The sequence below is a fragment of the Artemia sp. Qi Xiang Cuo genome, chromosome 11, assembly GCF_049724085.1.
Source record: "Artemia sp. Qi Xiang Cuo chromosome 11, ASM4972408v1, whole genome shotgun sequence".
Taxonomy (NCBI): Eukaryota; Metazoa; Arthropoda; class Branchiopoda; order Anostraca; family Artemiidae; genus Artemia; species Artemia sp. Qi Xiang Cuo.
In genome coordinates, this window is record NC_142804.1 from 34,707,924 (window position 1) to 34,721,224 (window position 13,301).

General features: G+C 36.5%; 1 protein-coding gene across 3 annotated transcripts in view; it reads left to right on the plus strand.

Annotated features, from left to right (window-relative positions):
* LOC148946916 (uncharacterized) overlaps nt 1-13,301 on the plus strand; it is a 73,901-nt gene that overhangs the window by 22,770 nt on the left and 37,830 nt on the right. For all 3 annotated transcript variants that reach the window (XM_089097196.1, XM_089097197.1, XM_089097198.1), the window contains exon 2: nt 3,453-3,912. In XM_089097196.1, the coding sequence (XP_088953322.1) occupies nt 3,470-3,912 (443 nt within the window). In that variant the 5' untranslated portion in view covers nt 3,453-3,469. The remainder of the gene's footprint in view (nt 1-3,452; nt 3,913-13,301) is intronic.

The window sequence follows — 13,301 nt, forward strand, 5'->3', positions numbered from 1 at the left end:
TTATTTCAAAGGGTGTATTAAGAGAAATTTTGAGGTAAATTCCTAAGTTTTGGGAAGAGGATCTTGGACAGGGGGAGGGGAAATACTTTTGATTGGGGAGTTTTTTTTTTATTTTTTGGAGCTCCTAGAAAGGACCTCTTGAAACCCATTATCATCTATAGTGACATTAACACTGATCCCCCCAACACTGATCATTGTCCTATTCTCAGAATTTGAGCTATCATGTGAGCTTTGTGATAGTGAGCTTGACCAGCCAAGATGGGGAATAAATGGATCATTTTCATTATTATTTGGGGTGGGATCCGGGGGGGACTTTTTTTTAGGGGGAGTTCTTTGCATTGCCTATTGGAATAAGCTTTAAGCTAAACAAGAAAGGATAGTACTATGATACCAGACCGTCTGCACTCTACTGTGGGGAAAACTTCACCATTCACAAAAGAAACCCCACAGTATGGCCCTGAGGAGGATTTTGAGCACGATTGGATCGGTACAACTACTGATAAATCGAGACAAAAAATTCACAAGAAATTTAATTGTAAATTTCTTAAAGTGTTGCTGTTGCTGACTTTAGTTACACTTTAGTTTGACTTTAGATAACTTTAGTTACACTGGGAATTTTGAATCTTCTTCGCATGTATAAAGCTTTTCTCCTTTATGAACCTTCTTCTGGTTGTAATAATTAGAACTCTCAGAAAAGATTTTACGAAAGACCTTAAATTTATAAGGCATCTCTCCTACATGAATAAGAATTGAAAGACATTAGTTTTGGTGCAGACTTTGCTTGTACAAGGTTTAATCCTTGGTTCTTTTACAAACGACTCATTTTCCTAGTTTTTTAATTTGCTATAATCTGAGTTAGTTTCTGTCTGTGTGTGTGTGTTTTTTTTAATCAAAGTCTTCTTCTTGGACTGCAAAGTCATCCCCATTTATTTAATTGTGTCATCTGCAACACTACTATCTTTCTCCTTATGTTGTTACTCACCAATTATCATTTTCTTGGGTAGAGGTTCATCTAAATCTGTCTTTTATTCTTTTAATTAACCATGGCAAGTTCTGTTGATATTTTTGTAAATCTCTTTAACAAGAGGAATTTTGTAATTCAACTAATTTTAAAATTTGACAATAAGTAAGTCCATAGCCTTATTGTTCATGTTAATAGCTTCTTTTGATTATCCAGATAATTTTAGAAAAATATATCTTCAAAGGTTACAGCTAAACATTAAACTGTAATTAATTATGGTCTTCTTGAAAGATATGTTTGGATGGACTTAGTGTAGTGTAGAAAGAAATCTAAATACTTCATAAATTTGATTAATTCTAAGTTGTTTAGAGTAGAGAGGGAGCATATGCATGTGTGTTAGGGCTAGTATTAATAATTATTGTTGTTTTGAAAAGAAAGATATCTATGTGCGTGTAGATTGTGATGGGGGCTAAATATCATTAATTTTTAAAATAGAGTCAATGAAAAATAAAGTTTTGTGTTAGGTGAATGAAACGTTGGGTGGAAGCATATATAAGTGCATTAGGGGTCTTGAAAGGATGAGGGGTGTTGGGGTGAAGTATGTTTGTTTACTAAAAAAGACGTGAAAACGAGGATGAGAAATCAAGGGTTGGGATTAAAAATACGGGGGTGGGGAGCATTGTTAGCTATGCCAGCCTTGTTTGTATGACTGCTTGGCCATTTTCACGCACTATATGGAGTGGTGAAAGCTGTGTCACCCTTCCTACTAGGATGAGGTAATTAATATTTTTAAAATTAACATGAAAATTAGTATAAGAAATCATAAATAAAATTGAAGAGTTTAGAAAGGGGGTATAGCTTTCTTATGGGAGGGGGAGGGGCTATTCGTCGTTAACATTAAAATAATTAAGGAATATAAAAATTAAGTTCGTGGTAGTATATAGAGGGTGTTAGGGCCAGTACGTAATAAATGTTTTGTCATTGTCAATTGGATTAGGTACAATTATTATTTAAAAATAAACATGAAAAAAGGATAAACAATCATAGGTTTGATTAAAAAGTTAAAAAATGGTACACAGCTGTCTTGGAGGCGTTGGGAGAAATGGGTAGGTATCACTGAAATTTAAAAGATTAAAGATATACCAAAAAATATAAAATAGCTGTGTCCGCCTCGTCACTAGAATGAGGCACATTTATTATATAAACATAAAATATTTGAGGGGGGACGTTGGAGGTGAATTAACTATCTTGGAAATGGCTATTAGGACCAAGTTGAAAATTCCAGTGACTCTTGACGGGAATTTTAACCTACTAAAAAACACTGCACAGGACAAGGCTGTTTAAACGGTGTATATACAATACCTCAGGAACAGCAAATTGTACTAATTCAAAGCCCCCAGAGAATGCTGAGAGGGTTGTTGAACTGGATAAAAATGTATTATGTACGTCCTGGTTGTTAAAAGGGCGTAAAGTTGATATGTCAAGAACGGCTGGGTGTATTAAGTTGAAAATTTCGGGAAAAGTTATGGGGATGTTGAACTCAATAAAAAGACACTATTTATATCCAGGTTGCCAAAAGAATGTATCTACAGTATCTCTGAAGCAGCAAAGGCTATTAAGGTGAAACATTCAAAGAATGTTGAGGAGGATTTTAAACTAAATTAAAAGGCAATATATACATCCAGGTTGTCAGAAGGCTGTGTTGGTAAACCTCTGGACCGGCTAAGGCTATTAAGTTGGAATTTTAGGGAATTTTGAGGGCGGTATTAAACTAAATAAAATACACGCTGCAGTTTGGTTGTCTCTGGAGTATGTTCAGTATCACAGGAACTTTAATGGGTATTACTTAAAAACTTTCAGAGATTGTTAGGAGGGATGTTGATCTAACTCAAAAGACAAAATTTTAGTCCAGTTTGTCCATAGGCTGAATTGGTAATATCTTAGGCTAAGGCTAAGGCTAATGTTATTAAATTGAAACTCAATCCTTAGGTCTGGTAGATCTATTCCATCTCTCTCTCTCTCTCTCTCTCTCTCTCTCTCTCTCTCTCTCTCTCTCTCTCTCTCTCTCTCTCTCTCTCTCTCACTCTTTTACTATACCTCTTTTGTTCTTTTATCTTTTGTTGTTCTTGTTTAAATAAGACAAATATTTTCTTTTCACTCCTTTACAGGCTGTTAAGTCTTACTGGTCATCATCCCTGTTTATTGAATTTCTGCTGATTTTTATGAATAAAGCCAATCTAGCTAGACTTCCCTTTCCACCTAAATTATAAGTAATCTGGACATGCTACTCGCGCATACTCAGTTTTTTTTTTATAATTCTTTCCTTATATAATACTGTGCTTGCCATGGCAAGATTTAAAATAATTTGGTTTGGGGACAGACGTAAAATAATTTAACATTACTATTAGATTTTTTATGGCTATATTGGACAACTAAAAGATGATGTCACCTGTGGTATTTGCTTTATTTTAACACTTTTTTACTCTTATAGGTATAATCTGTACTATCATGACACCAAAAGCTTTTAGCTTTTTTATTATTGTGGCTACGTTTGAAGTGCAATCACTACATTCGTCTGTTGGTGATCTTGCTGCTATAAGTAACGAACTTTCTATTGGTAAAGAGGAATATAAAAAAATAACAAAGAATACAGAGATACCAATGTATGGTGACTGTTGGACTGTTGCTCTCAAATCTTTGAATGAAGGCTGTTCAGCTTTAACTGAAAGGAGTCAGAGTAATATGGCTTTAAAATTTACAAATTGCTTATTAGATATGACTGGCCAAGAAATTGTTGACTGTGATACTGATGAAGATCTTAGAATATGCCTTGCAAGGATGAAGGATAGGCCATTTACAGTCTATCAGAATTTCTTTACAAGTACCAGAAGCATGTGCCACTTTCTTAGGATTCAAGTCTGGCACCAAGAAACAGAACTGACTATTGGGAGGTATGAAATTGTTCACCACTATTATTGCTTATAATATACAATATAGGGTGATGCGCTTATCTTGACAACGCTAAATAAAAAGAAAAATCTGAATGGTGGTTGCAGGACTTTTTACCATTTGCTCAATACGCTTGGGGAGGAGTTTAGTGATGGTAAATTTTGGGGTGTTCTGGTGGTACTTCGTGAAGTAGAATGATACAGCTTCAAAATTTTATATGGAAACGCCTTTCAATCTCTACTTTTACGAATTCTACACCGAAAACAAGACATGTCATCTTACACAAGAACTTATTATTTTTTTTATGATGCCTGAGGCAACAGTTAGAAGCATTCAAAGTTTATACATTTTAGATATCATTTAAAACGCATAATTTGTTCCACTTTTCATGTAAAATGTGAACGTGTATCTAGAAGTCCTCCCTACAGACGATGATTTTTTTTTTTAGTAGATCGATAGCTCAAATTTTTGTCAGTAGGCATTACTTGGTTGAAACCGAGGTGGGAATGGTGTGGTGCTGGGAAAAACACTGTCATTACTAGTGATTAATTAAAAAGAACTTTTTCCACAAAATAAGTTTTTCAAAGAAAAGTAAAGAACTCCATTAAACAAAAAATAAGCAAAAATAAAATCAAATAATCTACGAAGCGTGAAACTACCGCAAATCAGCAATGATAAATAAATGAAACCCAAAAAAAAACAGAAATTACAACAAATAACTGAGTCAAACTCAAAACGAGCAGAAATCAACATAAGTTGGGCTCAAAACCTCTATGCCTTCCCAAGGCCAGAACATAATTTGCACTTTACTGAAAAAAATACAAATGAATGTGCATTGTCAGTTTAATATACATATACTGATATTTAGTAATCAAAATGTTAATATTATTAAATTTATCAAAGTTATAAAAGTAAGAACATTTATGTTTTTTTCAGTAAAGTGCAAATTATGTTCTGGCCTTGGGAAGACTTAGTGGTTTTGAGCCCAACTTATCTTAATTTCTGCTCGTTTTGAGTTTGACTCGGTTATTTGTTGTAATTTCTGTTTGTTTTGGGTTTGATTTATTTATCATTGCTGATTTGCGGTAGTTTCACGCTTCGTAGATTATTTGATTTTATTTTTGCTTATTTTGTGGTTAATGGAGTTCTTTACTTTTCTTTGAAAAATTTATTTTGTGGAAAAAGTTTTTTTAATTAATTTCTGTTCGTTTTATATTGACATAGTCTTTTCAGAGAAGAAGAAAATAATGATTTAAATTTTTTCGTTTTCTTAAGACTTTATAGTTTGGTCTGCTATTTGTATGCTGGAGAAAAATTTTCAGCAATTTTTAACAGCATATACCCTTTTAAAAATCTGGACACAAAAATAGTAGTGTTTAATTTCGTTTCATACCTCCTCTAGTTCACCTGAAATGGGAAACTTGATACAATTCGTAAACAAAATTTGCTTACTTTCTTTGATAGGTTGGATACACTTACGCTAATTTGACTTGGTTAAATTTTAAGAGCAGAAGTAGCCCCGAAAGTTTGAACATAATACTATCAGTCGTTCTTGGGATAATGCTGAGATGCCTTATTGGGAATTAGCATTAACACAGTGCATTTTGATTTAATCTTAAGCCAACACGTAGTTTTTAAACATAAATGCAAAGGGGAGGGTGGGCGTGGGAGGGGGATTAGTTGCCCTCCAATCACTTTCGACTATTAATAAGGGCATCAGCCCTTTCTATTTTCAATTAAATGAGCCCTTGTCGAAGTTCCTACGGCAACTCCTTGGATACGAAGTGCCCTTGTCTAAACAACAACAACAACAAAAATCATACATTATACCCACATCGATCTTTACTAAAAACATTTCAAGCCTTCCAATAACTTTTGACTATTAAAAAGGGCACTAGGCGTTTCGATTTCCAATCGAATAAGCCCTTTTTGAGTTTCTACGACAACGCTTTCTATAAACACCTTAAATGCCCCTGGGGCATAAATTACAACCCTTACCCTAAGGGCTGTGAGGATGGTTGTCATCCTCTAAGACATAATTTTCAGAAGTTTCAACTACGTTAAACAAACGGGCTATCTAAAAAGTTTGATTGGATGTGTTTGGAAAAATGGTTAGTCGCTCTCCCATCACTTTCAACTATTAAAAAAGGCACTAGCCCTTTGAATTTCCAATAAAATGAGCCCTTTTGAAGATTCTACGACAACATTTTCAATAAAAACCCTATATGCCCCTAGGGTATAAATTGCAACCCTCACCCTGAGGGCTGGGGGGAAGAGAATTTTCACCCTCAAAGACCTAATTTTCAGAACTTTCTACTACTTTGAACACAATGGCTATCTGAAAATTTTCATTGGATGTGTTTAGGAGAATGGTGCGTGTGAGAGGGTGGTTAGTTACCCTCTAATCACTTTTGACTATTAAAAAGGGCACTAGCCCTCTCAATTCCCAATTTAATGAGCCCCTTTTGAAGTTTTTACGACAACTCTAACTATAAAAACCATAAATGCCCCCAGGGCATAACTTACCACCTTGGCCCGGGGGGCTCTGGGGGGGTTTGTTATCCTTAAATACATAATTTCCAGAACTTTCAACTACGTTGAACAAAATGGCTATCTCTAAACTTCGATTGAATGTGTTTGGGGAAATGGTGGGCGTGAGAGGGGGATCAATTACTCTCCACTCCCTTTTGACTATTAAAAAGGGTAGTTTCAATTCCCATACAAATGAGCCCTTTTTGAAGTTTCTACAAAAACTTTTTATATAAACCTTATATGCCCCCCTGCCATAGCTTACAACCCTTGTACTGAGGGCTCTGAGGGGGTTATCATCCCAAAAGACCTAATTTCCAGAAGTTTCCACTACGTTGAACAAAATGGATATATCAAAATTTTGATTGGATGTGTTTGGGAAAATGATGGGCGTGAAAGGGGGGTTAGTTACCCTTCAGTAACTTTCGACTATTAAAAGGGCACTAGTCCCTTCAATTTCCAATGGAATGAGCCCTTTTTTATGTTTTTTCAACATCTCTTTCTATAAGAACCTTACTTGCCCCCAGGGCATAACTTACAACCCTTGCCCTGAGGATTGTGGGGGCAGGGGTTGTCATTCTTAAAGACCTAATTTCCAAAACTTTCAACTACGTTGAATAAAATGGCTATCTAAAAATTTTGATTGGGTGTGTCTGGGAAAATGATGGGCGTGAGAGGGGGGTTAGTTTCCCTTCAGTAACTTTCGACTATTAAAAGGGCACTAGCCCCTTCAATTTCCAATGGAATGAGCCCTTTTTTATGTTTTTACAACATTTCTTTCTATAAGAACCTTACATGCCCCCAGGCATAACTTACAACCCTTGCCCTGAGGATTTTGGGGGGAGGGGTTGTCTTTCTTAAAGACCTAATTTCCAAAACTTTCAACTACGTTGAATAAAATGGCTGTCTAAAAATTTTGATTGGATGTAGTTGGGGAAAAGGTGGGCGTGAGAGGGGGGGTTAGTGGCCGTCAAATCACTTTCGACTATTAAAAAGGACATTAGCCCTTTGAATTTCCAATCGAATGATATCTTTTTCAAGTTTCTACGAGAAAGATTTCAATAAAAACTTATATGCCCCCAGGGCATAACTTATAACCCTTGCCCTGAAGACTGTGGGGGAGTATCCTGCTCAAAGGTATAATTTCCTGAACTATAAACTGCGTGGAACAAAATGGCTATCTCAAAATTTTGATTGGATGTGTTTGGGGAAATGGTTGGGCGTGAGAGGGGGGTTAGTTGCCCTCCAATAAATTTTGAAAACTAAAAAGGGCACCAGCCATTTGAATTTTCAGTCGAATGATCTCTTTTTCAAGTTTCTACGACAAAGCTTTCATTAAAAACCTTATGTGCAAACAGGGCATAAGTTATAACCCTTGCCTTTAGGACTGTTGGAGGAGTTTCCTGCTGAAAGGTATAATTTCCTGGACTTTAAACTGCGTGGAGCAAAATGGCTATCTCAAAATTTTGATTAGATGTGTTTGGGGAAATGGTGGGCGTGGAAGGTGTGTTAGTTGCCTTCCAATTACTTTCGACTATTAAAAAGGGCACTAGCCATTTCAATTTACAATCGAATAAGCCCTTTTTGAAGTTTCTACGACAACGCGTTCTATAAAAACCTTATAAGCCCCCAGGGCATAACTTACAACCCTTGACCTGTGGGCTGTTGGGGATTTGTCATCTTCAAACACCTAATTTCCAGAACTTAAAACTACGTTGAATAAAATGGCTATCTCAAAATTTTGATTGGATGTGTTTGGGGAAAAGGTGGGCGTAAGAGGGGGGTTAGTTGTCCTCCAATCACTTTCGACTATTAAAAAGGGCACTAGTCCTTTGAATATCCAATCGAATGAGTGTTTTTTTGAAGTTTCTACGACTACGCTTTCTATAAAAACATTATATGCCCCCAGGGCATAACTTACAACCCTTGCCCTGAAGGCTGTGGGGGAGTGTCCTCCTCAAAAACATAATTTTTATCTGGAAATCAACTTTGCTGAACGAAATGGCTATCTCGAAATTTTTTATTGGATGTGTTTCGGGAAATGGTGGGCGTGGAAGGGGTGTTAGTTGCCTTCCAATTACTTTCGACTGATTTGCGGTAGTTTCACGCTTCGTAGATTATTTGATTTTACTTTTGCTTATTTTTTGTTTAATGGAATTCTTTACTTTTCTTTGAAAAACTTATTTTGTGGAAAAAGTTTTTTTTAATTAATTTCTGTTTGTTTTATATTGACATAGTCTTTTCAGGGAAGAAGAAAATAATACTTTAAATCTTTTCTTTTTTTTAAGACTTTATAGTTTGGTCTGCTATTTGTATGCTGGAGAAAAATTTTCAGCAATTTTTAACAGCATATACCCTTTTAAAAATCTGGACACAAAAATAGTAGTGTTTAATTTCGTTTCATACCTCCTCTAGTTCACCTGAAATGGAAAACTTGATGCAATTCGTAAACAAAATCTGCTTACTTTCTTTGATAGGTTGGACACACTTACGCTAATTTGACTTGGTTAAATTTTAAGAGCAGAAGTAGCCCTGAAAGTTTGAACATAATACCTTCAGTCGTTCTTGGGATACTGCTGAGATGCCTTATTGGGAATTAGAATTAACACAGTGCATTTTGATTTAATCTTAAGCCAACATTTAGTTTTTAAACATAAAGGCAAATGGGAGGGTGGGCGTGGGAGGGGGATTAGTTGCCCTCCAATCACTTTCGACTATTAATAAGGGCATCAGTACTTTCTATTTTCAATTAAATGAGCCCTTGTCGAAGTTCCTACGGCAACTCCTTCGATACGAAGTGCCCTTGTCTGAACAACAACAACAACAAAAAATCATACATTATACCTACATCGATCTTTACTATAAACATTTCAAACCTTCCAATCACTTTTGACTATTAAAAAGGGCACTAGGCGTTTCGATTTCCAATCGAATGAGCCCTTTTTGAGTTTCTACGACAACGCTTTCTATAAACACCTTAAATGCCCCTGGGGCATAAATTACAACCCTTACCCTAAGGGCTGTGAGGATGGTTGTCATCCTCTAATACATAATTTCCAGAACTTTCAACTACGTTAAACAAAATGGCTATCTCAAAATTTTGATTGGATGTGTTTGAGAAGTCGCTCTCCAATCACTTTCAACTATTAAAAAAGGCACTAGCCCTTTTAATTTCCAATCGAATAAGCCTTTTTGAAGTTTCTACGACAACGCTTTCAATAAAAACCTTATATGCCCCCAGGGTATAAATTACAACCCTTTCCCTGAGGGCTGGGGGGGAGAGAGTTGTCACCCTCAAAGACCTAATTTTCAGAACTTTCTACTACGTTGAACACAATGACTATCTGCAAATTGTCATTGGATGTGTTTAGGGGAATGGTGCGTGTGAGAGGGTGGTTAGTTGCCCTCCAATCAATTTAGACTGTGAAAAAGGGCACTAGCCCTCTCAATTTCCAATTTAATGAGCTCCTTTTGAAGTTTTTACGACAACTCTATCTATAAAACCTTATATGCCCCCAGGGCATAACTTACAATCTTTGCCCTGGGAGGTCTGGGGGGGTTCGTCATCCTAAAATACATAATTTCCAGAACTTTCAACTACGTCGAACAAAATGGTTATCTCTAAACTTTGATTGAAGGTGTTTGGGGAAATGGTGGGCGTGGGAGGGTGGTCAATTACTCTCCACTCACTTTTGACTATTAAAAAGGGCAATTTCAATTTCCAAACAAATGAGCCCTTTTTGAAATTTCTACAAAAGCTTTTTATATAAACCTTATATGCCCCCAGGCCATAGCTTAAAACCCTTGCACTGAGGGCTCTGAGGGGGTTATCATCCTTAAAGACCTAATTTCCAGAAGTTTCCACTACGTTGAACAAAATGGATATATCAAAATTTTGATTGGATGTGTTTGGGAAAATGATGGGCGTGAAAGGGGGGTTAGTTACCCTTCAGTAACTTTAGACTATTAAAAGGGCACTAGTCCCTTCAATTTCCAATGGAATGAGCCCTTTTTTATGTTTTTTCAACATCTCTTTCTATAAAAACCTTATACGCCCCCAGGGCATAACTTGCAACCCTTGCCCTGAGCGTTGTGGGGGCGGGGGGTGTCATCCTTAAAGACCTAATTTCCAAAACTTTCAACTACGTTGAATAAAATGGCTATCTAAAAATTTTGATTGGATGTGTTTGGGAAAATGATGGGCGTGAGAGGGGGGTTAGTTGCCCTTCAGTAACTTTCGACTATTAAAAGGGCACTAGTCCCTTCAATTTCCAATGGAATGAGCCCTTTTTTATGTTTTTACAACATCGCTTTCTATAAAAACCTTACTTGCACCCAGGGCATAACTTACAACCCTTGCCCTGAGGATTGTGGGGGCAGGGGTTGTCATTCTTAAAGACCTAATTTCCAAAACTTTCAACTACGTTGAATAAAATGGCTATCTAAAAATTTTGATTGGATGTGTTTAGGGAAAAGGTGGGCATGAGAGGGGGGCTAGTTGCCCTCAAATCACTTTAGACAATTGAAAAGGGCACTAGCTCTTTGAATTTCCAATCGAAAGATCTCTTTTTCAAGTTTCTACGAGAAAGATTTCAATAAAAACTTATATGCCCCCAGGGCATAACTTATAACCCTTGCCCTGAAGACTGTGGGGGAGTATTCTGCTCAAAGGTATAATTTCCTGAACTTTAAACTGCGTGAAAAAAAATGGCTATCTAAAAATTTTGATTGGATGTGTTTAGGGAAAAGTTGGGCGTGAGAGGGGGGGTTAGTTGCCCCCAAATCACTTTCGACTATTAAAAAGGGAACTAGACCTTTGAATTTCCAATCGAATGAGCCCTTTTTGAAGTTTCTACGACAAAGATTTCAATAAAAACCTTATACACCCCTAGGACATATCTTGTAACCATTGCCCTAAAAACTGTGGGGGGAGTGTCATGCTAAAATGTATAATTTCCTGAACTTTAAACTGCGTGGAGCAAAATGGCTATCTCAAAATTTTGATTAGATGTGTTTGGGGAAATGGTGGGCGTGGAAGGGCGAGTAATCGTCCTAAAATCGCTTTCATCTATTAGGTAAGCTGGCAATCCGTTCAATTTCTATTTAAATAAACAATTTTTGAAGTTTCCTCGACAACGAGTTCTATAAAAACTTATATGAAGCCATTACATAACTTACAATCCGTTCCCTGTGGGCTGTTGGGGAGTTGTCATCCTCAAACACCTAATTTACAGAACTTTCGACTATGTTGAACAAAATGACTGTTTCAAAATTTAGATTCTATTTGTTTTGGCGAAAGTTATACAAGAGAGCGGGGTTATTCGCCATCCAATCACTTTGGAATGTTAAAAATGGCAATAGCCTATTAAATTTCTATTCAAACGAGCGTTTTTTTTGAAGTTTCTACGACTCCGCCTTCTATAAAAACCTTATATGCACCCAGGGCATAACTTACAACCCTTGCCCTGAAGGCTGTGGGGAAGTGTCCTCCTCAAAAACATAATTTTTATCTGGAAATCAACTTTGCTGAACAAAATGGCTATCTCAAAATTTTGATTGGATGTTTTTCGGGAAATAGTGGGTGTGGAAGGGGTGTTAGTTGCCTTCCAATTACTTTCGACTGATTTGCGGTAGTTTCACGCTTCGTAGATTATTTGATTTTTCTTTTGCTTAGTTTTTGTTTAATGGAGTTCTTTACTTTTCTTTGAAAAACTTATTTTGTGGAAAAAGTTTTTTTTAATTTCTGTTCGTTTTATATTGACATAATCTTTTCAGGGAAGAAGAAAATAATACTTTAAATCTTTTCTTTTTCTTAAGACTTTATAGTTTGGTCTGCTATTTGTGTGCTGGAGAAAAATTTTCAGCAATTTTTAACAGCATATACCCTTTTAAAAATCTGGACACAAAAATAGTAGTGTTCAATTTCGTTTCATACCTCCTAGTTCACCTGAAATGGAAAACTTGATACAATTCGTAAACAAAATCTGCTTACTTTCTTTGATAGGTTGGATACACTTACGCTATTTTGACTTGGTTAAATTTTAAGAGCAGAAGTAGCCCCGAAAGTGTGACAAAAACACCCTCAGTCATTCCTGGGATATTGCTGAGATGCATTATTGGTAATTAGAATTAACAGTGTGAATTTTTATTTAATATTATGGCAACTTTTATTTTTTAAAAAAAATGCAAAACCGGTGGGTGGGCGTGGTAGGGGATTAGTTGCCCTCCAATCACTTTCGACTATTAATAAGGGCATCAGCCCTTTCTATTTTCAATTAAATGAGCCCTTGTCGAAGTTCCTACGGCAACTCCTTCGATACGAAGTGCCCTTGTCTGAACAACAACAACAACAAAAAATCATACATTATACCTACATCGATCTTTACTATAAACATTTCAAACCTTCCAATCACTTTTGACTATTAAAAAGGGCACTAGGGCTGGAGGCTGGAGGCTGGAGGGGGGGAGAGTTGTCACCCTCAAAGACCTAATTTTCAGAACTTTCTACTACGTTGAACACAATGGCTATCTGAAAATTTTCATTGGATGTGTTTAGGAGAATCATGCGTGTGAGAGGGTGTTTAGCTACCCTCTAATCACTTTCGATTATTAAAAAGGGCACTAGCCCTCTCAATTCCCAATTGAATGAGTCCTTTTTGAAGTTTGTACGACAATTCTAACTATAAAAACCTTATATGCCCCCAGGGCATAACTTACAACCTTTGCCCTGGGGGCTCTGGCGGGTTCGTCATCCTTAAATACATAATTTCCAGAACTTTCAACTCCGTCGGACAAATTGGTTATCTCCAAACTTCGATTGATGTTGTTTGGGGGATTGGTGGGCGTGAGAGGGTGATCAATT